Source organism: Orcinus orca, chromosome 10 (assembly GCF_937001465.1).
Source record: "Orcinus orca chromosome 10, mOrcOrc1.1, whole genome shotgun sequence".
Taxonomy (NCBI): Eukaryota; Metazoa; Chordata; class Mammalia; order Artiodactyla; family Delphinidae; genus Orcinus; species Orcinus orca.
This window is the reverse complement of record NC_064568.1, coordinates 44622585-44649790: the sequence shown is the minus strand read 5'-3', so window position 1 is coordinate 44649790 and position 27206 is coordinate 44622585. Positions and strand designations below refer to the sequence as shown.

Below are 27206 nucleotides of genomic sequence, written 5' to 3'. Positions count from 1 at the left end.
CACTCTTTTCTTAGATTGTTTTCCCATACAGGCCATTACAGAGTATTGAGTAACTCGAGTTCCCTGTGCTATGCAGTAGGTTCTTATTAGTTATCTATTATATATATATAATATATATATATTTATATAGTAGTAGTGTGTATGTTTCAGTCCCAATCTCCCAATTTATCCCTCTCTGCCGCAGAGCAGAATAAAGAAAAAAGAATGAAAAGAATTGAGTACAGCCTCAGAGACCTCTGGGATAACATTAAATGCAAGAAAATTTGAATTATAGGGTTTCCAGAGAAGAAGAGAAAAAGAAGGGGTCTGAGAAAATAATTGAAGAGATTATAATTGAAAACTTCCCTAACATCGGAAAGAAATAGTCAATCAAGTCCAGGAAGCACAGAGAGTCCCATACAGGATAAATCCAAGGATAAACATCCCAAGACACATACTAATCAGACTATCAAAAATTCAAAGAAAAAATATTAAAAGCAGCAGGGAAAAGCAACAAATAACATACAAGGGAAACGCCATAAGGTTAACAGCTGATCTTTCAGCAGAAACTCTGCAAGCCAGAAGGGAGTGGCAGGACATATTTAAAGTGATGAAAGGGAAAAACCTACAACCAAGATTACTCTACCCAGCAAGGATCTCATTCAGATTTGATGGAGAAATTAAAACCTTTACAGACAAGCAAAAGTTAAGAGAATTCAGCACCACCAAACTGGCTCTACAGCAAATGCTAAAGGAACTTCTCTAGGCAGGAAATACAAGAGGAGGAAAAGACCTACAATAACAAACCCCAAACAATTACGAAATGGTAATAGGAACATACCTATCGATATTTACCTTAAATGTAAATGGATTAAATGCTCCAACCAAAAGACACAGACTGGCTGAATGGATACGAAAACAAGTCCCATATATGTGCTGTCTACAAGAGACCCACTTCAGACCTAGGGACACATACAGACTGAAAGTGAGGGGATGGAAAAACATATTCCATGCAAATGGAAATCAAAAGAAAGCTGGAGTAGCAACACTCATATCAGACAAAATAGACTTTAAAATAAAGACTATTACAAGAGACAAAGAAGGACACTACATAATGATCAAGGGATCGATCCAAGAAGAAGATATAACAATTGTAAATATTTATGCACCCAGCATAGGAGCACCTCAATACATATGGCAAATGCTAACAGCCATAAAAGGGGAAATCGACGGTAACACAATAATATAGGAGGAGACTTTAACACCCCACTTTCACCAATGGACAGATTATCCAAAATGAAAATAAATAAGGAAACACAAGCTTTAAAAGACACATTAGACCAATAAACTTAAGTGATATTTATAGGATATCCCATCCCAAAACAACAGAATACACTTTCTTCTCAACTGCTCATGGAACATTCTCCAGGATAGATCATATCTTGGGTCACAAAGCAAGCCTCGGTAAATTTAAGAAAATTGAAATCGTCTCAGGTATCTTTTCCGACCACAGCCCTATAAGACCAGATATCAATTACAGGAAAACAACTGTGAAAAATACAAACACGTGAAGGCTAAAAAATACACTACTAAATAACCAAGAGATCACTGAAGAAATCAAAGAGGAAATCAAAAAATACTTAGAAACAAATGACAATGGAGACACGATGACCCAAAACCTATGGGATGCAGCAAAAGCAAGTTCTAGGAGGGAAGTTTATAGCAATACAATCCTACCTCAAGAAACAAGAAAGATTTCAAATAAACAACCTAACCTTATACCTAAAGCAGTTAGAGAAAAAAAAAAACCAAAGTTAGCAAAGGAGAGAAATCATAAAGATCAGATCAGAAATAAATGAAAAAGAAATGAAGGAAACAATAGCAAAGATCAATAAGACTAAAAGCTGGTTCTTTGAGAAGATAAACAAAGCTGATAAACCATTAGCCAGACTTATCAAGCAAAAAGGGAGAAGATTCAAATCAACAGAATTAGAAATGAAAAAGGAGAAGTAACAACTGATACTGCAGACATACAAAGGATCATGAGAGATTACTACAAGCAACTCTATGCCAATAAAATGGACAACCTGGAGGAAATGGACAAATTCTTAGAAAAGTACAAACTTCCAAGACTGAACCAGGAAGAGACAGAAAATATAAACAGACCAATTACAAACACTGAAATTGAAACTGTAATTAAAAATCTTCCAACAGAAGCCCAGGACCAGATGGCTTCACAGGTGAAATCTATCAAGCATTTAGAGGAGAGCTAACACGTATCCTTCTAAAACTCTTCCAAAATATAGCAGAGGGAGGAACACTCCCAAACTCACTGTATGATGCCACCATCACCCTGAAACCAAAACCAAAGATGTCACAAAACAAACTAAAGACCAATATCACTGATGAACATAGATGCAAAATCCTCAAGAAAATACTAGCAAACAGAATCCAACAACACATTAAAAGGATCATACACTATGATCAAGTGGGTTTTATCCCAGGAATGGAAGGATTCTTCAATATACACAAATCAATCAGTGTGATACACCATATTAACAAATTGAAGAATAAAAACCATTTGATCATCTCAGTAGATGCAGAAAAAGCTTTTGACAATATTCAGCACCCGTTTATTATAAAAAATCTCCAGGAAGTGAGCATAGAAGGAACATACCTCAACATAATAAAGGCTATATATGACAAACACACAGCCAACATCATTCTCAATGGTGAAAAACTGAAACCATTTCCTCTAAGATCAGGAACAAGACAGGGTTGCCCAATCTCACTGCTATTATTCAACATAGTTTTGGAAGTCTTTGCCATGGCTCTCAGAGAAGAAAACGAAATAAAATGAATCCAAATCGGAAAAGAAGTAAAGCTGTCACTGTTTGCAGATGACATGATACTACACATAGAGAATCCTGAAGATGATACCAGAAAACTACTAGAGGTTGTCACTGAATTTGGTAAAGTAGCAGGATACAAAATTAATGCACAGAAATCTCTTGCATTCCTATACGCTAACGATGAAAAATCTGAGAGAGAAATTAAGGGAACAATCCCATTTACTACCGCAACGAAGAGAAAAAAATACCTAGGAATAAACCTTCCTAAGGAGAAAAAAGACTTGTATGCAGAAAACTGTTAGACACTAATGAAAGAAATTAAGATACAGACAGATGGAGAGATATACCATGTTCTTGGACTTGAAGAATCAACCTTGTGAAAATGACTATACTACCCAAAGCAGTGTACAGATTCGGTGCAATCCCTATCAAACTACCAATGACATTTTTCACAGAACTCAAACAAAAACTTTTTACAATTGGTATGGAAACACAAAAGACCCCGAATAGCCAGCGCAATCTTGAGAAAGAAAAATGGAGCTGGAGGAATCAGGCTCCCTGACTTCAGACTATACTACAAAGCTACAGTAATCAAGACAATATGGTACTGGCACAAAAACAGAAATACAGTTCAGTGGAACAGGATAGAAAGCCCAGAGATAAACCCATGCACCTGTGGTCACCTAATCTATGACAAAGGAGGCAAGGATATACAATGGAGTAAAGACATCCTCTTCAGTAAGAGGTGCAGGGAAAACTGGGCAGCTACATGTAGAAGAATGAAATTAGAACACTTCTTAACACCATACACAAAAATAAACTCAAAATTGATTACAGATCTAAATGTAAGGCCAGACATTATAAAACTCTTAGAGGAAAACACAGGAAGAACACTCTATGACATAAATCACAGCACAATCCTTTTTGACCCACATCCTAGAGAAATGGAAATAAAAAGAAACAAATGGGACCTAATGAAATTTCAAAGCTTTTGCACAGCAAAGGAAACCATAAACAAGACGAAAAGACAACCCTCAGAATGGGAGAAAATATTTGCAAACGAAGCAACGGACAAAGGATTAATCCCCAAAATATGCAAGCAGCTAATGCAGCTCAAGATCAAAAAACAACCCAATCCAGAATTGGGCAGAAGACCTAAACAGACATTTCTCCAAAGAAGATATACAGATTGCCAACAAACACATGAAAGAATGCTCAACATCACTAATCATTAGAGAACTGCAAATCAAAACTACAGTGAGGTATCACCTCACAGTGGTCAGAATGGCCATCATCAAAAAATCTACAAACAATAAATGGTGGAACAGGTGTGGGGAAAAGGGAATCCTCTTGCACTATTGGTGCGAATGTAAATTGATAACGGCCACTCTGGAGGACAGTATGGAGGTTCCTTAAAAGACTAAAAATAGAACTACCGTATGACCCAGCAATCCCACTACTGGGCATGTACCCTGAGAAAACCATAATTCAAAAAGAGGCATGTACCACAATGTTAATTGCAGCACTATTTACAATAGCCAGGACATGGAAGCAAGCTAAGTGTCCATCGACAGATGAATGGATAAAGAAGATGTGGTATATATACACAATGGAATATTACTCAGCCATAAAAAGTAATGAAATTGAGTTATTTGTAGTGAGGTAGATGGACCTAGCATCCGTCATATAGTGAAGTAAGTCAGAAAGAGAAAAACAAATACCGTATGCTAACACATATATATGGAATCTAAAAAAAAAAAAAGTTCTGATGAACCTAGGGGCAGGACAGGAATAAAGACACAAAGGTAGAGAATGGACTTGAGGGCACTGGGACAGGGAAGGGTAAGCTGGGATGAAGTGAAAAAGTATCATTGATATATATACACTACCAAATGTAAAATAGATAGCTAGTGGGAAGCAGCTGCATAGCACAGGGAGATCAGCTGGGTGTTTTGTGACCACCTAGAGGGATGGGATAGGGAGGGAGGGTGGGAAGGAGGTGCAAGAGGGAGGGGATATGGGGATAGATGCATACATATAGCTGATTTAGTTTGTTATACAGCAGAAACTATACAGCAGCATTGTAAAGCAATTATACTCCAATAAAGATGTTAAAGATGTATATATACCCAAAAGCATTGAAAAAAAAATAGTACTGCTCATTGACAATGCATCTAGTTATCCAAGAGCTCTGATGGAGATGTACAACCAGATTAATGTTGTTTTCATGCCTGCTAACACAACATTCATTCTGCAGCCCATGAATCAAGAAGTCATTTCAACTTTTAAGTCTTACTCTTTATGAAAGACATTTCATAACGCTGTAGTTGCCATAGATGGTGATTCCTCTAAAGGATCTGGGCAAAGTCAATTGAAAACCTTCTGGGAAATATTTACTATTCTAGATGCCATTAACGTCATTCATGATTCATGGGAAGAAGTCAGACTCTCAATATGAACAGGAGTTTCGCAGAAGTTGGTTCCCACCCTCGTGGATTACTTTGAGGGGTTCAAGACTTCAGTGGGAGAAGCAACTGCACACGTAGTGGCCGTAGCAAGAGAACTAGAATTAGAAGTGGAGCCTGAAGATGTGACGGAATTGCTGCAACCCTGTGATAAAACTTTCATGGGTGAGGAGTTACTTCTTGTGGATGAGCAGAGGAAGTGGTTTCTGGAGATGGAATCTACTCCTGCTGAAGATGCCGTGAAGATCGTTGAAATGCTACAAAGGATTTAGAATAGTACATACACTTAGTTGATAAAGCAGTGGCAGCGTCTGAGAGGAGTGATTGCAATTTTGAAAGACGTTCTGTGGGCAAAATGCACTCAAACAGAATTGCAAGCTACAGAGGAATTGTTCATGAAGGGACGAGTCCCGGGATGTGGCAGACTTCATTGTCGTTTTAGTTTAAGAAATTGTCGCAGCCGTCCCAACCTTCAACAGCCACAAAAATGACCGGGCAGCAGCCATCAGGATCAAGGCCAGGCCCTCCACCAGCAAAAAGATTGTGACTTGCTGAGGGTTCAGGTAGTGGTTAGCATCTTTTAGCAATAAATTATTTTTAAGTTAAGGTATGTACGTTGTTTCTTTAGACATGACGCTTTTGCACAGTAGACTATAGTAGAGTGTAAATGACTTGCACGTGCCCTGGGAAACCAAATGGTTTGTGTGACCCACTTTATTATGATATTTGTGTGTTTGTGATGAAACTGAACTTGCAATATCTCGGAGTTATGCCTGTACCACTGACTGGGGGAGATTTTCCTCAGCCTTTACAGACTTTCTGTTCGGCTTCCCAGCCTTGTGCAGCTTCAGAATCCATAAAATGTCTTCCGGGGATACTACTTTTGCATTCGAGGCCCCTGAAGTTTCCTATTTGTCATTCCAGCCCCATACGACCTTTCAAACCATTGCTAGTTTCTCAGGCCTTCAGTGGAGGCCCTCTCTAGGTACCAAGCTTAACTTTCAGCCAGCATCTAGAACCAGCAGATGCCCCCCTCCCTAGTGGGGGAAATGTTTGGAAGTGTCAGTTCACCCTGGAAAAGTTCTCTACTTTCTGGATTTTAGTTCAGTTACTTCTTGGTGCTTTTGAGCCCGCTGTTATCTCTACAAATATGGTTTTGTAATTTTTCTGGAGTTTTCTAGTTGTAAGGTGGTATTATTGGCCTGTGTGACCCATTGTATCCTACTAGAGGCAGAAGTGTCCTAATTCATTATACTTCGCTTTTATCTTTTTGAATTTCCTTTTGCTTTCTTTTGGTAACTTCATTTTTTCCTTAGCTTTTTAAAAACTGAGTGTGTATTTGTATATTTTTATTGTTGTAGTATCTAATGCCATATGTTTTCCTCTGATAACTTTAGCAGTATTCCATAGATACTAATGCGTTGTTTTCATTATCCTTATTTTCATAGAACTTTGCAATTTGGATCTGTATTTCCCTCAAGAGTTTTAAAATAGCATTTCAGAAAAGCTTGTTTGGTTTTTTAATTACTTAATAGTATTGGATAATTGCACTGAAGAATTTTTATTTTGGGGGAGATTTATTGATGTTTTCTTTGTGTCTGCTCTGTTGAATTTTCATGAATTCCCTGCGTATGCTTGTGTACACTCTGTGTACATATGTCAGAATTTGACACATATCTCTAAGATATGGCTTATGGAGCAGTTATACTAATAGCCATACTAATAAGCTGTCTCAGATGGAAGGAGGTGGTATATAGTACCCGATTATTAGTATGGTTTCATGTATTTCCCTTCACTTCTTCTGACTTCTGAGAGTTGGTGCTGTGTTATTGGGCGTTTACATATTAGTAATCATTATGAACTTATTACATTTTATGATCTCTAGTTAAAGTTGTTTCGTAAGTGTATCCTTAATAATAATTTTTTTTCTTTCTCTTCAGACCTTAATACAAAGTTAGAATGGAAAGTTGGTACGGATTTATGTCTGTTCATCGTATAACACCCTCCCGACCTCTTTTCCCATTGGTACCATTCTTTCTAAATGTGAGTTTTTCTACTAAGTCCTTTATTTCTTAATAGCCTCCCTTAGGATTTGGCCCAGAGACTCATTTAATTAGCGAATGGTGATTCTAGTTAAGCTTCATAGCTTTATCATCATGACACGTTTTGCAAGTAAACATGCTTTGGAAAGAATATCTAAAACCCCACCTACCTATTCTGACAGGTGCTTCCGGTTCTCTGCAGAGACCAGAATGAACACCCTCTCCCATCTTCCTCTGTGGCATTCCTTGAGAGATCGCATGATTGTTGACAGTCGTTTGCCTGCCCCTTGACAGATTGTGTGATTGTTCCCAACTCATGTACTCAAGGATTCACATCTAGATGGCTATGCAGGAGCGTCTTGCTGGAAGCAAACAGTCCAGCAGTTCCAGTCTGTAGTAACAAAACACTCGGAACATGGTACCAGTCCATCAAAGAGTCGTAGGAGGAGAACAAGCACGGGGGCTAAGTCCTGAGGAGGTGAGGTAGCCGGTAGAGTGGAACCCACCAGCGGCTGAGGTGGGGATGACTGTGACTCCCCTTCAAGCCTGGTCTAGAAGGAGCTGCCTGGTTGGAGATAGTCTCTCTAGCAGGTAATACGTTACTGTTGAACAGGATTCTAATTAGAGTGTAATGTTTTCCTCTGAAATAAATATAAAACAAAGTATTCATCTCTCTGAATGGTTACTTCCTCATTGCAGAATGAGTAAAATTTTAGATGATCCGTCTCATCTTATTAATCCCACTGGGTTTATTAAATGAGACTTGTTTATGCTTGCAACTCAAATTGCTGTAAAAGGTTGTTTCAATAGACAGAGGTAAAATCATAATAAAATAATTTAGTAAAAGTGGGAGCTAGGAGTATGCTTAATGGAACATGATTAGATTTAATTTTCTTACTGTTTCCATCATTAAAGCTCCATTATCTTTTCTGAAACCTCATTTAGGCTTCCAGCCACAGCACAACTCTGAGGCATTTCTGGGGAGCACATAGAAGCCGTGAGTTCCATTAAAAAACAAAAATAGCCAGTAATATGCTGTTCTTTCATTTTTGCTATTTGATATCAGCATCTCACATCCAGAGTATCGTATATCCTCCGTCTAACCTCATCTCTCTCTTTTTTTAAAAAATTTTTTTAGGCATAATCACCATGTGTGGTTATGTTTTTGTTTTTTGTTTTTTTTTGGCTGCATTGGGTCTTCGTTGCTGCCTCTGGGCTTTCTGTAGTTGCAGCGAGCGGGGGCTACTCTTGGTTGTGGTGCGTGGACTTCTCATTGCGGTGGCTTTTCTTGTTGTGGAGCACAGGCTCTAGGTGTGTGGGCTTAAGTAGTTGCAGCACGCGGGCTCAGTAGGTGCAGCACGCGGACCCTAGAGCATGCGGGCTTCAGTACTTGTGGCTCGTGGGCTCTAGAGCGCAGGCTCAGTAGTTGCAGCGCACGGGCTTAGTCGCTCTGCGACATGTGGGATCTTCCCGGACCAGGGCTCGAATCCGTGTCCCCCGCATTGACAGGCGGATTCTTAACCACTGCGCCACCAGGAAAGCCCTCTGACCTCATCTCTTGAAAGCCGTATGTATCGTTATCTGAGAGCTTTCATACAAAAGAAGTTTGGTTTTATAGTTGAAAAGAAAACCAAGACTTACTGATGACTGTCCCTAAAGTGCAGAGGCTCTGAGACTTCCTAAGAATCCTTCTGGTTAGCCCTTTGCCTTCAAGGATATCCACAGCTACATCATATTTGTAGATAATAGCAGAATCAGTGTTAGCCTTCTACTCATGGTAGAAGGATAGTTAAGAATCCATATGCCTTAGAAACCTCCAGAAGTTTTTGCCCCCTCTGTTTGCTGTAACTAAGGAGTGTGAACTGGCCTTTCCAGCCAGAGAGGTAGAGCCTAGTGAATTCAGGCTCAGTCTGAAGTCAGTGCCCAGAGGCCCGCAGGGCCAAGTGAAAGCAGGAAGGGAGGTGTGGAGGCCAGGTGACGAAGGCTGCTCAGAGGTGAGCTGAGCGAGGTTGGCAGGGAGTGACCCCTGTGGAGTTGACCACGAGGGTGACGTGGTGCCACTCCTGTCCACTCTGTGCGGAGATGATGTAACTCAGATCCGTGAGTCATAGTGACAGTGGATGTCTAGTTTGCTTTCAACTCCACTGAATCCCCAAGAAATTAATATCCTGGGCATTTACTATAAACCAGGATTTAGTGTGGGTTCCAAAAGTCTTAGGCAAGTGTTGAGAGTAACCGGCCTCAGTGTGCCCTTGGAACGTCTTCTGTCTCTCAACTGCATGTTCCTAAGTTGCAGGGTCTCTGCTTTTCCTCAGGTTCTAGACCTCCCCAGGTTCCTTCCCAGGTCCGTTCCCGTCTCCTTCCTAAAATCTTTCATCATCTCAGTTCTCCAAGGTCTCATTCCCTGGGATACTTAGAGTAGGGCTTGCCTTGATTGGCACGCTGTGCTGCCCCTTAGCCTGTTGACTGTCTGCCCCGCCCACCCACTGGATGGGAAGCTCCCCAATGGCAGGTATCTCGGGGCAGGTTTGGGGCGCTTCATCAGGATCTAGGGCAGGCCTGGCATATGCTGGTCTTCAGTACAGATTGTTGAAGGAGTGACATTCATTTGTGTGCAGAGGAGATTTTTCATTTTTTACCTTCTTCAAAATTATATACTCTATTTTCTGTAATACAGCAGGGTATCAGTTGGGCAGACTACTGAAAGTGATGAATAATTAACAAATTGTTCATGTAGTACTTTGTAAAGAGTTTTGTGTATGTCTGTGCAAGTGTATGTGTTTGTGTGTTTTTAAATTTATGCAATTTCACACTAAGACCTTTTTGCTTTTTTAGTGTGGAGTCTTAGCTACATCCGTTTATTCTGTCCAAGTCAGTTTTGTTTTCTATGTTATAAAACCCTGTGATTCAGCAGACAGTAATTCATAAACATACTCTTTTTCTCCCTCCCTTCCAAAATTTATGTGGTGAGGTTGGCATTGATGGTAACTCAGCTAGATTCTGCTGTTTGGGGTTCTTCTAGGGGGCTGAAGAAAGGCAGGATTCTGAGGACTTTTTTCCTCACATTATATCACAACTTTATATTGTTCTTGGGTTTGATCAGTGAGCATTCTGTGGAGGGGTAGATGGGGGGATGCCAATCTAGTGCTAAAACTTATTTTTAAGTGATCTTTGCCACAACCCACGGATAAATATTTGAGACTGTGCAGAACAGTTTCATTTAACTATAGTCACAAAGCTTAGAAATTGTTATATAATTTGACATTGTTTAACCTCTCATTCAGAGATTGATTTGGGAAAGACACAGCATCGGGTATAGCATCAAAGGATGTTAGGGAAGAAAAGGACCTTAGCTTGAGTCTCCAAGTAGATCGTTTCTCTCTGGGCACCCATTTCTGCAGCCATAAAAGACCCCTGCTGCTGCTTCCAGTGGAGCTCGCAGCCCTGCACCTGGATAAGGCAGCTGATGCAAAATGATGCATCTGGGCGCTCTGCACCTCTGAGTTGCTGTAGGGGAAAGTCTCCCTGTCATCTGTATGGCTTTAGACAACGTGTTTCCAGCTGGCTGAGGTTTTGCCTCTTTCTCTGCCCTTGTTGGATCTGGTGACAATGAGTTGGACGATGTGGCCTAGAGGCATTGCTCTCGGCCTCTCTCTCTGGTGGAGTGCAGATCCCTGGTGGGAGCAGAACCCACACGTTTTGTTGAACTTCAGAGCACAGAGACGTGCAACGTTTCAGAACTGGAGCTACGTGAATTATTTCTTCTGCTTCCTCAACAGGTTTTGGTTGGTTGATTGGTTTGCTTAACCTGCTACTTGTGCCCTGAGAGATGAGATTCTAAGTTTAGCCAATAAGACTGGCGAATGATAAAGTCCAGTCCTCCGGGAGTGGGCTGTTTATGCCTGTGAAGCTCAGGGCCATCGCCTAAGGATCAACACCCCTTCTCTGTTCACCCCACACCAACGCAAGCTTATGACAGCCGTCACCATTCATTATCATGCACCCCAACAGGAGGAAGGATTCCCGGCCAGCCAGTCAGCCCGAGGGGACCAGGCATCTAGTCATTTGCAGCTCATCAAAATTCACATGCAGGCCCCCACTCACTGCAACTAGAGAAAGCCCGCGTGCAGCAAGGAAGACCCAAGGCAGCCAAAAAAGAAATAAATGTAAAGTAAAAAAAAAAAAATTTCACATGCAGGAGGGGCTGTGACACCATCACTCTACTCACAGGTGAGAGTGTGGTAGCAAGAAAGCAACCCAAAAGGAGGGCTCCACGAATCCAGAAACAGCTGGAAGTGCCCAGAGTTAAAGAGAACAGTTAAAGTGCCCAGACTTAAAAAGCACTTCCTCTTGCTTTTCTGCTCCCTGGCTGTTGAGAATGGCAGGGGTCCCCTGGGGGCTGACAGTAGACAGTGGTGCCCTGCAGGAACAAGAGCTCTGTCTGTGTGCACCTCCCTCTGAAACACTGGTCAGCATTTCTTTGCAGGCACCCAGTGGCTGGATGTGTGCTAGGTCTGTGCCTCACTTTTCGTTCCAGACGGAGGTGAACAGCTGCCTTGGATGCAGAGACCTCTTGATTCAGCACCTGCAGACGAGGGGTTATTCCCTGAGCTCAGCCCTACTGGGCTGACTTTTCCTCTTGGGGAAAATCCTTCTGACCCTCTTTTCTTCCTTCCCATCCTTTCTCCCTCCGTAGTCTGTCTCCCTTCCATCCTTCCTCCCTCCCCTTATTCTTAGCACTCGTTCTGATTTCTGGTTTTCTCTCAGACCTGCATGAGGAAACTTTAATGATGCCAACTTGACATCTAAGCTCTTCAAGCTGAAGTTCATTTATTGAAATACAGGATTTAAAAATATGAAAACACCATAGCTTTCCCTTTTCCCTCCTCCTCACTTGCTCATTCCTGAGCTCAAGGGACTTTTCATGAACTGGTGGGACTGCTGGTTTCATGCAGAAACAGTGCCGCGACCAAATGGGCACTCCATAGATGAGTCTTGGATGCCTAACCTATAGCCAAGGCTGCCAAGGGTGTTTGTCCCAGAATAGATATTAAAGGGGAGGGTCAACTGATGTCTCAAGGCTCTTAGACATACTGCCTCGTTTGGCATAAGAAATTAATTTAAACTGTCATTTCCCTTTTCAACTTCAGAAATGGACACTGGCAAGTATATGGTCACTTTCTCCCATGGTCAAGTTGGTCAGTCTCCTGACTCTTCTTGTTTGCCCAGCCCATGCCCTGCAGGTTTATTGATTCTTTTTCTCAAACCTTTTCCCAGCAAAATACACCTTGATCCCCCCTGTGGTTGTCCAGCATGAACCACATTAACATTGACCAGTTTATGCTTATATCTAGGGAATCTTCCAATTCCACTTAATTTTTTAAATGCTAGTAAGAACACAAAATATCATCTAGGAAATGAAAAATTCCTGAGATGATTTTATCACATTGCAGCCAGTTTGTTTTCCAAGATGTTGTAGTTTTTATCGTTGTGTGGCCAAAAATGAGCTTATCGAACGTTCCAACAAATATAACTGTTATTATCTAAGTAGAGTCTAAGAAAAGGAAAACTGCCCTCCATTATGGAGATTGAGAACAAAAGTGTGATCATGCCTAAAATACCAAGTGCAGCAAATTTTAGGGAGAGTGACAGAGATCTGGGCTGCCTTAGATGCTGCTGATTTTTAAACATCACATATATGTGTTTGCAGTTCCCCTGATGTCTGATTTGTTACCTGCTCAGAATCATTTATTGGGAAAAGGTGCTCCTTGTTTAACATTTCTGTGAGATGGCTAGGCTCTCCTATCACCTCTTTAGAGATAACCCCCTGCAATAAAAACTGGTTGAAAAAATCCTGTCAGCTCCAGAAAGTATGTGCTTCCCAGGCATGGGGGTCAGTCGGCATTATGTTGAGGTTTTCCCATTTCCCCAACGCTATCTCACCTACCTGTTCAGGGATAAGAGCTGACCTATCAAAGAAGATGCTAAGGACAAATGAGTCTGCAGCCCTGGGGAGCAGTACTTAAAGCACTACTCCAGTGTGCACAAAATTTGTATCCATCTTTAAAGTTACCTCCTTGACTCTGCATACCTCGATATGATCGTTATTTATTTTTTTATTGAAGTATAGCTAATTTACAGTGTTTTGTTAATTTCTGCTGTACAGCAAAGTGATTCAGTTATACATGTATATACATTCTTTTCCATATTCTTTTCCATTATGGTTTATCACAGGATATTGAATATAGTTCCCTGTGCTTTACAGTAGGACCTAGTTTATCCATTCTGTATATAATAGTTTGCGCCTGCTAATCCCAAACTCCCAATCCATCCCTCCCCCACCCCCCTACTCCACCTTGGCAACCACGAGTCTGCCTCTATATCTGTGATTCTCTTTGTTTCGTAGATAGGTTCATTTGTGTCATATATTAGGTTCTGCATATAAGTGACATCATATGGTATTTGTCTTTCTCTTTCTGACTTACTTCACTTAGTATGATCATCTCTAGTTGCATCCATGTTGCTGCAGATGGCATTATTCATCCTTTTTTATGGCTGCGTAGTATTTCATTGTGTATATGTACCACATCTTCTTTATCCATTCCCTGATGTGAATTTTAGAATCGTGAGGGCAAAGTGAGGTAATGGAAAAGGAAGATGCACTTCTGAGTTGAAGTCCTGGCCCTATTCCTTATGTTCCCTTCTCAGGGCTTTGATTTCTTTATTTTTAAAATCAAATGATTGACATAGAAAGTCCTCTCCAGTTCTTCCAAAGTCTGGTAGTATGATTCTTGCTTTCCTCCAGGCTTGCCAGCTGTTTTGGGGCAGGCCAAGGAGCTCTTATGTTTTTTTCAGCCCAGTTTTTTTTCACTTACTGCACCATTTCTTTATGTGCCTTGCAACCCTAGGTTTAAGTAAACTTCCAGTCGTTTCCCGGTAATATCTTTTTCCTGCAGGTTTTACTGGTTCTGCTTTGGGACTGGAACCATGAGTACCAACGCCTGGGGAACTCCCACTGCAAAAACTGCCAACTCCCACAGTCACGATAGCTGTAATTGAAAGCTGTCTTGTGCTAATTCTGTGTATTGATCTTTTCATTCATTTTTGCCTTCTGTAATATTTTCTTTCTTTAGAATAGGACACTTCTTTATATTTGTGAGCAGTTATCTTTAACGGAGGGTCCCATTAAAACTGTCAGCGTCTTTCAGAATTTTAGAGTGTACATTTTCCATGCTGATTCAAGTGCTTCATGAGTACTTGACAAATATGTAGCAGGTGAGAGATTTTATGTGTTTCATTTTAAGTCAAAATATCTGAATGCATCACTTATTGCAAACATTATTCAGATGTAAATAGATACTGGTTGAAAACGTTTCGAGAAAGGTCTTTTTTTTATCCTTTTGTAGTTCTGTTTCACACCCGTAAATAGCAAACTTTAGGCGCTCCATAAATATTTACTGATTGCTTCATTGAAGGCAGTTTCTAGTTGCTGACAAGTTCATTTCTCGAAAGAGCATCCCACAAGCTGTATATCCCTTCCCAAGCTGTGTTCGTATAAGGGACATTGAGCGTTTCCTTATTTTACCAGAGGCCACTGCATACTGGGCACTGCACCTAGGCTCTGGAGACCCGGCTAAAAGTCCTGATTTTTCCCTCAAGGGGCTCGGCACTGGCCGAGGAATCGATGAACAATAGTTAAGGGATGTGGTAGGTGCTGTGATGAAGGCAAGCACGGGAAGGTGATGGAAACGCCGTCCAACGTGAGAAGGGCAGCCTTCGTGCCTGCCCACACCCCAGCTTCAGCAGACAACATCTGGCCTGAATTTTTAAGAAGGAATATGAGTTTGCCAAGCCTTTAATGTTGTTTTTTTATTGTTGTTGTTGTTCTTTTCCTTTTCTTTTTTTTTTTTTAATTCGGGTATAGCTGTTTTACAATGTTGTGTTAGTTGCTATTGTACAGTGAAGTAGAGTTCCCTGTGTTATACAGCAGGATCTCATTAGTTATTTTATACATATTAGTGTATATATGTTAATCCCAATCTCCTGATTCATCCCGCCCTCCTCCTTGGTGTCCATACGTTTGTTCTCTACATCTGTGTCTCTATTTCTGCCTTGCAAACTGGTTCATCTGTACCATTTTTCTAGATTCCACAGATAATATACAATATTTGTATATTATATATAAATAATATATATAATATATTATTATATTATATATAATAATATAATAATATACAATATATAATATATATATGCATATACATATATATACATATATATAATATATTATATATAATAATATAATAATATACAATAATAATATATATGCATATACATATATATACATATATATAATATATACTATATATAATAATATACAATAATATACAATATTTGTTTCTTTCTGACATACTTCACTCTATATGACTGTCTCTTATATACAAATAATATATATAATAATATATATATTATAATATATATATATATACTATATATAATAATATACAATAATATACAATATTTGTTTCTCTCTTTCTGACATACTTCACTCTATATGACTGCCTCTAGGTCCATCCACATCTCTACAAATGACCCAGTTTCGTTCCTTTTGTTGTTGTTGTTCTTACTTTGCACGTTGGCAGGGATGCTAAGAGAAGGCAGGAGGGGTTTTGTGTCTGGATGCACACTTGTATTTTCTCTTTCTCATCTGTCCTCGCTATTTCAGGCCCGTATTTAGCTCAGAGAGTGTGTTGTGGGCCAGAGTGGCCTGTCTTTCAACACTCCAGGCACACACATGAAAGGGGTACAATCCATCCCTGGGGACACTGGTCCTGGCAGCTTCCCTTCGGCTCCACGGCCAGGGTTCTCCCTCCTGAATAGTGTTGGCTCGGGCCTACTATGCCTGCCTTGAGGCCTAGGGCCCTGCTGGGAGCCCAGAGGACGGAAGCTTCCTGCTAGAAGCCTACATAATGTGAAAGGGCACGGCTGGGGAAGCCAAGTGACACAATTAACCTGCCGGAAGGGCATCCACAGTGCACTGCCGTGGGTGTTGCACAGGACTGGGATTCTAGAGCCGAGCTGGCACACTGATTGACAGATGGTACCAGCCGAGCCAGACTCCCTTCTGTGCCAGCTGGAATGTATTGCTGATAATAACTTGTGTTTGCTGCCAGAGGGGCTCTACCATGTTTGTCAGTCAAATTTAAAAACAATTTGAAACTCTTTTCTCTTGTGTGTTTAACCAGAAGGATGGAGGGAGATCTAAATAAAAGAAAGGACTTAATTTTATACTTCTAGGCCCTTAGGGTGAGAGCATCATATGTTTTTGGCTACAGATTGGAGAAGAACATTTCCAGGCCCTTGGAGTCTCCTCAGAGCCTGCTCAGCCCCACAAAACCCCGACCACACGGCAGAGGAGCTGGTTAACTGCTTCACAGCTGGTAGAGCAAAGGCCCAGTAGCGGTTACCCCAGCACCAATTTCCTCATACCCCAAACAGTCCCACTTTGGACCCCTACATCCTGGCCTTTCTTCCCAGGAAATCCCATATATATATTTATGAGTGAATTCATTTTAAATCACTCTGTGCCCTTGCCGTTTAATCCAGTTTGTTTCCTTCCCTGTTTCTCACCCCCAGGGGTCAGTATTTGTCTCGATAAGTCTTGAGACTATTTCGAACTTGTAATGCAATGCTCCTCTGGGATTGAAAGCCTTGGAGCTCCAGTGCCCTTGCTCTGTCATCTCCTGGTTCTTGTGGCTTCTCCCCCTTCCAGGCCTTGGAATCCCACTGGGACTTTGGACACAAACTGGACTGTGGGAAACAGTGGCCTCCCTCCACCCTGGACCTACTGTAGACTCCGACACACTCACTCCCCAGGCTCGCGGCCCCCGATGTCAGCCCTGAGAGTGGAGCCTAATCTCTGCCACTTCAGAAAGAGGAAGCTGGTTAGCAGTCAGAACGGTGAGGCCGGAGGTAGAGATACCTTTAGGAGACGGTGGTGGCCCCGGCCAAAGAGGGCAGTGGCAGTGGGGTTGGAGAGCAGACGACAGATTCAGGAGGGGCTCGGGGAGAACCAGGGGACTGTCATGGCTGATTGGTTGTGGGAGATGAGAATAGAGACAGCAGTCCCGGGTGATTCCAAGATTTATGACTGGGTAGCTGGGCAGATTGGAGGGTCGTTCATTGAATTGGAAAATGGAAAAGGAGAAAGTGTGAGGGGAAAGGAGCTGAGTTCAGTTTCGATTCCACTGAGTTTGAGCTGCCTGTGGGACAGCCTTGTGAAAAATCAATAACATGAAAGTGTCCTCTTCTGCACGCATGTACTCATGTGGTTTGGGTGCTCTGAAGGCTCGATTCTGCAGGCTCCAGATCTCTAGCATTCTGGGCACGCAGGAGAACGTATGAAAAGGAGAGTGGGTGGACACCCCACTACGTCCTGGGGCAGCACATCTGTACCAAGTGCAAGGACATGTGCAGTACAGGGGCAGCTTGCAGAACAACGTAAGTTTTTCCCCCTGAAAGGTAATGTGAATGTGTGTTGAATGGGATATGCTGTGTGTTTATTTCTAAGAGATCGTGGATGTCACGTGTGCATCACTTGTGTGTGCTTCTGCTTTTCGTTCTCTCGGTGCTCTCTCTAACCTTGTAGGATCGGTTCTTGTCTTCTAATGTGTTGTCTTTTGAATCCCGACCCACACCAAGGGCAGAAGAGAGTTGCCACAGTTCATTATTATTTTTGATCGTTAAAGGTATCTCCTACCTGGACTGTTCAGACCCCAGCCCCACTTTTTCATCTGGACATCTGGAGTCTTCTAGTGCCGTTTCCATCGTCAGATATTAGCGTCAAGTATAATGCTCCGTTTACAGTGAAAGCACTTTGGGAAGGCTGATCGTTTTTTAGCGGTGTTTCCTTGCTGTGCCCTTGGTGTTGCAGAGCTGTCCTCTTCAAGCACTGAGGCAATTAGTTTCGAGAAGGCTGATTCTTCAGGGTCCAGTGCTCTCCTACCTTTCATTTGCTGAAGCTGTACATTTTAATGAAGTTGTTTCATCTATGTTGCCAAACACTAGAATTTTGTGGCTTCCATTCTAATTATCTCTACTGGCAAATGCTATGTTTTATTAGAACTCTCAAGTGCCCTGTTTGTTAAATGTCCGTACACTGTGGCGTTGGGCACACAAATTAGGTCAGCCTTGCTTATTGGGCTGTGGATGAAGGAGTTAAAGATTTTTGTCATTATCTTAAAGTGCAGTAGGATCGCCTTGGGTGTCTTTGTAGGATAGCAGTGATGGCTTCTCCTGTGAGCTCAGCTTTCTTTCTCACCCGTCAAGCCTACACTGACACTGAGCGTCTCAATCATGTGGCTGTTGACTGTGGGGCCAGTATGTGATTTCATCCTTGGGGGTAGTATGCCCATTCTTCCCTTTCCTTAGTTGCCTAATACCCACATCTTTCTTCCCGGGTTGCATGTCTTACAGCAAATGATCTGTATTAAGGGCTCTTGTGAAGCCAGGAGTTCCCAGTGGTGGTGACACAGGGCTGGTCACATTGTAGCTGAAGACGGAGGGCAACATTACAGTAGCGGCCCCAAATCAGTATGTCTGTGCCTCTTTCCACCCCTGCCTCTGGATTCTTTTAAGTCCGTGGGTCCTCAGGTCATGTTGACTAACCGGGGGTGTGCTGACTGGTGACCCTGACACCCCACCCTCCGCTCTCCTGCTCCATTAATGTGGTCACCAGGCAACGTCGCTTGGTGATTAGGGACCCCTGCCATCCTACAGACTGGATCCCAGCTTCACAATAGAGGAGCTGGGTGATCCTGGGCAAGTGACACTTCATCTCGCTAACCTCAATGTCCTTATCTGTAAAGTGGGGAGAACTGTAGTCACTTCAGGATTTTGGTGAGGATTAAATGAGATAGAATGCTTGGGGTAGAGGCCATGGCACATAGTACCTTATCAGTATATTGTCAGTGCTGCCTTGTCCTGGCTCGGGCCCACGTGGCAGCTCTGCTTCAATCAGCACAGAAGGTGCTGGTGCCTGGGCCCCAGACCCTGTGCCAGAGACCCTGTTGCAGGTCATTAAAAGCTTCCTTCTCTCCGCACACCACTTTTCTTCCATGTGTTGGGGTGCCAGTGGAGTGGACCCCTTTCTTTGTTAGTGAGCCATGGGCATTAAAAAAAAAAAAAAAAAAGGCACCAGGATTTTACCTAGGCTTCTCTTACAGTCCTTTCACCCTGGGGCTCAGGTAGACTTTTTAGGGAGAGGGGTTGTCTTAGAGGAACATCTAATGAAGACACAGCCTTTAATCAGCATCTTCCCTTCCCTCCAGCTCTGACCCAAGGTCTTTGAATCAAACTTGTGGTTCCCTTTCCTCTTTACATCAGTCTTCCAGGGGCCCAGGAAGAACCCTTGTCCCACATGTTTACCCTGGTGGTTTCTGCCTTCATATAATTGTCTACTCTGACTTTGAAAGTAAATATGATGTTTTTCAAAGCATAATTTATCCCCTGTGGGCTATGAATATGGTTGTGAACAGCAAGAACAAATCTTAATAAAGTTGCTAAGAGAAATGAAATAATTCAATTTGATAGAAAATAATAGAAGTATGCTTAATTCACATTTATACCTTCTCAACTACCCTTCGCCTGTCTTTAGCATTCTTTCTGGGGGAAGTTATGATCTAGGCCACAGCAATAACTGTCTAGGTTCCCCCTAGAGAACCATGTTGTCATCTTGAGCAGGAACAGTGACTCTGTTCCATGGTCTCCCTCCCTCATACTAGGTAATAAACATTTATACCTACAAGAAGGAAGAGGAAGTAAGTACAATTTTATAATATAATCTTAATAATGCCCCTACTTTATTTAGAACAAAGTTCAGTCTATGAATGGTCTGAAAATCAACAACAAAGAAACTAAAACACAACAGTGTTTTGAATAATGGCTAGAATAGAAAAGGAATCATGCCTCCCAGTCTGGTTGTAGGATTATTGGTCTCTATTCTCTGCATCAAATATGGTGCCCTGAGTGTTTCCAGTGATAAGGTTAGTGGGGGCTTTTGGTAGAGTGTACCTTTATGCCCCTCTGCGGATTGAGTAGTGGGGCTGGCAGAGCCCTTCCTTCTGCAGTGATTCTGGAAACTCCAGGCCAGGAGTCTCAGGACCTGGTTGGCTGGGGTACGGTCCTGGGTTCTTAGTGTTCAGGGATAACGGAGGTTTGGAAACTTGGCTTTTGTACTTAAGGGAAATGCCTACGTCAGCAGGTGGCTGTCGCTCTGTGAGCACAAGGAAAAACCAAAGTATTGGCTTTGCAATGAGCCAGAAATACTGCCAAGAGCACAGAAAAGGTGCATTTAATCATAAAAACATGTATATGGAAGGAACAATGGATTTATCTCCAGTAAAACTGACCTATATTTGCCGACAGACTGGCCTTTGAACCAGGAGTGGTATGTGTTATTTTACCAAATGGGACCAAAAGAAGAGATTTGTTAGTGTCTTTATTCTTCACAGGAATATGTTTCCTGTGTATCGTTAGTTACTTTATCATGAGTAACATGTCACGTCATCTTCGTGCTTATTAATCACCCTTTCCTTCCAACCAACTGTAAGAATAATTAGATGAAATTGGTGGCAGCCCATTGCTTCCACATTAATATTCTTAAGCTGGTGTCAGTGAATTTTATATGGTTGAGGCTGTTCAGTTTGGCTTCTCCGTATCTATCGATTGCTCTTTTTGAGCAGAATGAAGGTGTTTTTATTAAGCTTGGATGCCAATGAGAGTTATTTTATGGTGACCACAATGCAAGGCACTGTCAGCATGTCGGGGAATGGCAGGCGTGGTGCTGGACGGGCTCGGCTGTCCCCCGGGCCCAGCTGCCAGCCCCGCAGCTAGTAAGTCTTCTGTTTAGGCTCGTCTGATGTCTTTCCCTCACTTATACTTTCAATGACCTTTTGTGTATCTATCTGTAAAGGTAAAACAGAGAAACTCACAGCCTAATAGCATCAAACATTAACATCCACTCTTAAGCCTGTGTTTCTAAAGAATATAAATTTTCAGCCAGTGGTATTTGGAAAGCAGACCTTTTGCCTTGTATTAAAGATATAGATGGTAAGACTCATGAAATCAAGTGGCTCCTGTTGGTGGGATGTACAAGTCTGTTAACTGCAGTTTCAGAGCCTGATGCCGTGTTGGTATTTTGGTGCGCTTTGGAAGCCGTGTGTTCATCAGGGGAGTCCCAGTGTCTCTGTTGCACGTCCTCACTCTGAGACCTGGGCTACTGGAGCCTCTACCGTCTAGACCATCACTGGTCTTAAGGGCAGAGGAAAGACAGGACGGCGAAGCCCTCTCTGACCCTTAAAGCGTCTGCCCAGATGAGTCTTAATTGGCCAAAGTAAGTCCAGTTATGGGCATCTCGAATTATGAAGGGGCAGGGAAGTGTCATCCTCCTGCATATGTAGGAGGGGGAAGTGGGAAATCGTGTACATTTGTAATGACTAACTCGAAGTCACAAATGTAGATTCTTGAGTAAAACGGAAAGCTGGGTCCTTGAAAAGACCAATAAAATAGGCAAGGCTTTGGTGAGTCTGACCAACAAGAAAGAGGGAGGAGACAGGTAAAAGGTGATGTCAGTCGGTTCAGAGAAGACAGGTGAAGACTGGTGACTGCTGTGTACGGTTCTATTACAATACGCTTGGAAACTTGGACATTATAGGTGATTTTCTTGGAAAATGGAAATAAAATTGGGTCAGTGTGTACATTCCTGAGTATAAGATGTTTTTCAAAAAAATATTTAAAGATCTACCGGTAAAAATACACTGAGCCCAGTTGCTTTTATTAGTGAGTTCTACCACATCACCCAGAAATAGATGCACAATAAGTTATTTGTGGAATAAAATGGATGGACAAGGCTAACGTGAAACTGATACTAAAATCAGATGAGGATGTCACTCATAGGCCAATAACATTGAAGAACATTGATTCAACTACCCTAAAACAAACTAGCTAACAGAACCTGGCAGCATAAAGAGTAAATCCAAACCTGCTCAGGCGCTGCCTTCCGAAGGAGGTATGCCTTACGTGCCTTGTTTAGAACTGCAGCCTTCCCCCGCGGCACTCCCAAACCACTTTACCCTGTTCTGTTTTCTCCTGTAGTGTGTATCATCTTTAACATACCATGGAATTATTTACTATGTTGTCTTCCCCCTCTGCTTCAAGGTAAACTCCACAGGGCAACCGCAAGGGCAGGGCTGTTTCTTAAAAAAAATTAGTGAAAAAACATTTTATTTGGTCTCTTCTATTCACTGACATAAGCCAAGTACCTAGAACAGTGGGCACTTAGTAAATATGTATTGCAAAAATGAGTTAATTCTAAATGCAATATGGGATCCTGTATTGGATCCCAGAACAGAAAAGGATGTTAGTGGAAAATGTGAAATTTGAATAAAGTCTGTAGTTCCACTGTTAGTTTTGTATCAGTGTTAAGTCCCTAGTTTTGTTTCTTATTTTAAAGATTTATTTATTTATTTAATTTATTTTTGGCTGCGTCAAGTCTTAGTTGCAGCACATGGGATCTTCGTTGAGGCATGCGGGCTCTTTTGTTGTGGTGCGCGGGCTTCTCTCTAGTTGTGGCATGCGGGTTTTCTCTCCCTAGTTGCGGCGTGCAGGTTCCAGAGCGTGCAGGCTCTGTAGTTTTCCAGCACGCAGGGTCTCTACTTGAGGCGCGTGAGCTCAGCAGTTGTGGATCATGGGCTTAGTTGCCCCGCGGCATGTGGGATCTTAGTTCCCTGACCAGGGATTGAACCTGTGTCTCCTGCACTGGAAGGCGGATTCTTTTTTTTTTTTTTTTAACGTTTTTATTGGAGTATAATTGCTTTACAATGGTGTGTTAGTTTCTGCTTTATAACGAAGTGAATCAGTTATACATATACATATATCCCCATATCTCTTCCCTCTTGCGTCTCCCTCCCTCCCACCCTCCCTATCCCACCCTTCTAGCTGGTCACAAAGCACCAAGCTGATTTCCCTATGCTATGCGACTGCTTCCCACTAGCTATCTATTTCACATTTGGTAGTGTATATATGTCCATGCCACTCTCTCACTTTGTCTCAGCTTACCCTTCCCCCTCCCCGTGTCCTCAAGTCCATTCTCTAGTAGGTCTGCATGTTTATTCCCGTCTTGCCCCTAGGTTCTTCATGACCTTTTTTTTTTTTTAAGATTCAGTATATATGTGTTAGCATACAATATTGGTTTTTCTTTTTCTGACTTCGCTCTGTATGACAGACTCTAGGTCCATCCACCTCGCTACAAATAACTCAATTTTGTTTCTTTTTATGGCTGCGTAATATTCCATTGTATATATGTGCCACATCTTCTTTATCCATTCATCTGTCGATGGGCACTTAGGTTGCTTCCATGTTCTGGCTATTGTAAATAGAGCTGCAGTGAACGTTGTGGTACATGACTCTTTTTGAATTATCGCTTTCTCAGGGTATATACCCAGTAGTGGGATTGCTGGCTCAAATGGTAGTTCTATTTTTAGTTTTTTAAGGAACCTCCATACTGTTCTCCATAGTGGCTGTATCCATTTACATTCCCACCAACAGTGTATGAGGGTTCCCTTTTCTCCACACCCTCTCCAGCATTTATTGTTTGTAGATTTTTTGATGATGGCCATTCTGACCGCTGTGAGATGATACCTCATTGTAGTTTTGATTTGCATTTCTCTAATGATGAATGATGTTGCGCATTCTTTCATCTGTTTGTTGGCAGTCTGTATATCTTCTTTGGAGAAATGTCTATTTAGGTCTTCTGCCCATTTTTGGATTAGGTTGTTTGTTTTTTTGATATTGAGCTGCATGAGCTGCTTGTAAATTTTGGAGATTAATCCTTTGTCAGTTGCTTCATTTGCAAATATTTTCTACCATTCTGAGGCTTGTCTTTTTGTCTTGTTTATGGTTTCCTTTGCTGTGCAAAAGGTTTTACATTTCATTAGGTCCCATTTGTTTATTTTTGTTTTTATTTCCATTTCTCTAGGAGGTGGGTCAAAAAGGATCTTGCTGTGATTTATGTCATAGAGTGTTCTGCCTATGTTTTCCTCTAAGAGTTTGATGATGTTTGGCCTTACATTTAAGTCTTTAATCCGTTTTGACTTTATTTTTGTGTATGGTGTTAGGGAGTGTTCTAATTTCATTCTTTTTTTTTTTTTTTTTTGCGGTACGCGGGCCTCTCACTGCTGTGGCCTCTCCTGTTGCACAGGCTCTGGACGCGCAGGCTCAGCGGCCATGGCTCACGGGCCCAGCCGCTCCGCGGCATGTGGGATCTTCCCAGACTGGGGCACGAACCCGTGTCCCCTGCATGGGCAGGCGGACTCTCAACCACTGAGCCACCAGCGAAGCCCTAATTTCATTCTTTTACATGTAGCTGTCCAATTTTCCCAGCACCACTTATTGAAGAGGCTGTCTTTTCTCCATTTTATATTCTTGCCTCCTTTATCAAAGATGAGGTGACCATATGTGCATGGGTTTATCTCTGGGCTTTCTATCCTGTTCCATTGATCTATATGTCTCTTTTTGTGCCAGTACCATACTGTCTTGATTACCATAGCTTTGTTGTATAGTCTGAAGTCCGGGAGCCTGATTCCTCCAGCTCCGTTTTTCTGTCTCAAGATTGCTTTGGCTATTCGGGGTCTTTTGTGTTTCCATACAAATTGTGAAATTTTTTGTTCTCGGTCTGTGAAATATGGAAGGCAGATTCTTTACCACTGGACCACCAGGGAAGTCCCATTTCTGAGTTTTGATCAGTGTACCTTGGTTGGGTATGCTGTTAACATAGGGAACATCTGGGTGAAGGGTATATGGAAACTCTCTACACTGTCTTTGCAACTCTTCTGTAAATCTAAAATTATTTCAAAAGAAAATTTTATTAAAACTAAGTCCAAAGAATTCTAAGATCCTTCAGCATTTAAAAAGTAAAATAAAATTTCCACTCAGATGACACCTTCTCAATGAGTCCCACCCTGACAACACCATGTAAAATGATGGACAGCCTCACTGCTGAACTCCCAACCCTCCTTTCCTGCTCTGCTCTTTTCTTTTTCTACCATAGCACTTGTTATCTTCTAACACGTAGTCCAGTTTACTTACTTACTGTGCCTGCTTTTTTTCTTCTTTTTTTAGTATTTATTTATTTGGCTGCTCCGGGTCTTATTTGTGGCATGCGGAATCTCTGGTTGGGGCACGCGGGATCTAGTTCCCTGACCAGAGATCGAACCTGGGCCCACTGCTTTGGGAACACAGAGTCTTAACCACTTGACCACTAGGGAAGTCCCTGTGCCTGTTGTTTGTTGTCTCTTTCCATGAGGACAGGGAACCTTGTTTTGTTCTCTCAGGTGCCTAGAACAGTGCCTAGAACAGGTACATAATAGGTCTTCATTAGTTATTTGTTGAGTGACTTAATAAATATGATATAACTTATGTTTAGATAACAGAGCAAACCATGTATTCTGTGTGTGTGTGAGAGAGAGAGAGAGAAAGGGAGAAAATGAATAGGAAAGGGTCTGGATGGAGTCTACTAAATTGATACACTCATAACTCTTTAGGATAGGACTCGTTATTAACAGAGTGACCAAGGGGCGGGGCCATGGCTAGTGTGGGACAAGCTAGCCTCCTAGAAGCACTCACTTCCAGCAAGTGCTTGCATTGGCACAGTCCTGAGAGCGAGTGCCTCCATTCTTTCTATACTCTATGCAGCTAGCTTGCCTCCCCTAGTCCTGGAGCTTAAAGACTTTATTTTTATACTATTTGAAATTTTATAGTTTCAATCACAATCAGTACTAGTTGTTTAATTTTTAAAAAATTCAGAAGAGTGAATAGGAAACAAAACTAAAGCAAGTTTTTTTTTTAATTAATTTAGTTATTTTTGGCTGTGTTGGGTCTTTGTTGCTGTGCATGGGCTTTCTCTAGTTGCGGCGAGTGGGGGCTACTCTTCATTGAGGTGCACGGGCTTCTCATTTCTGTGGCTTCTCTTGTTGCGGAGCACGGGCTCTAAGCATGGAGGCTTCAGTAGTTGCGGGATGCGGGTTCAATAGTTGTGGCTCGCGGGCTCTAGAGCTCAGGCTCAGTAGTTGTGGTGCACGGACTTAGTTGCTCCGCAGCATGTGGGATCTTCCCGGACCAGGGCTCGAACCCATGTCCCCTGCATTGGCAGGTGGATTCTCAACCACTGCACCACCAGGGAAGCCCCAAGTTATTTTTAAGATCCCTTAAAAGTTACAAAGAAGTTGTCTTTTGTGTCTTTACAATGAGAAATGAAGGCCAAAGTTACTCCCTGCTGTATGATGCAAAGCGTTAGGGAAAGCAAAATTCACTTTTTCAGGTCCCAAGTGTAGTTTATTACACTGAAGCAGTGATGCAATAAGTCATATCCGACATAACCAGCAATGTGTAAGACTAAAGAAGGAGAACAGCAGTTTACTCTCCAAACTGCAGAAATTATTTCTTTCAGAAGTTTTTCTTCTGTGATCTCAAAATCACTTTCATGTGGTTTCCTAAGTTCCATGTACTTGATTTCTGATCTCTCTGACTCCTTTGGTGCCCTTTGAAAGCACAGAGGGCTATGTGGTTGTCCCTCAGTGCGTGGGCAGGGGACCGCATGCAGCAGTGCTGACACTGAGCGATTCGTACTGCCTCCCGCTCACCTAACGCACTGATGAGGCCTTGCCACAGAGGGGTCTGCTTCACCCAAGTGCAGAAAGATAATCATTCAACCTTGTAAAAGAACGCAGGGATGGAGGTCGTTTGATCATTTGTCTTTATTACGATGTAATGCTATTTCTGTACTGTTCTGATGGAATGGTGGTCTGTTGCAG

At 42.1% G+C, this 27206-nt stretch overlaps 1 protein-coding gene across 13 annotated transcripts in view; it reads left to right on the top strand.

The window, feature by feature from the left end:
* Nucleotides 1-27206, top strand: part of ULK4 (unc-51 like kinase 4) — a 529281-nt gene that overhangs the window by 249165 nt on the left and 252910 nt on the right. Inside the window, exons 32-33 of one of the 13 annotated variants that reach the window (XR_007469880.1) lie at nt 7521-7816; nt 8284-8338. The exons of 9 other annotated variants lie outside the window; for them this stretch is intronic. Coding sequence is in view for 1 of the 4 variants with exons in the window: in XM_049693612.1 (XP_049549569.1) it covers nt 7237-7254 (18 nt within the window). In the remaining 3 variants the exon portion in view is untranslated. Of the gene's footprint in view, nt 1-7236; nt 7492-7520; nt 7930-8283; nt 8339-27206 lie in introns of those variants that run through there. 3 more of the 13 variants (XR_007469879.1, XR_007469881.1, XM_049693612.1) reach the window with 3 other exon arrangements.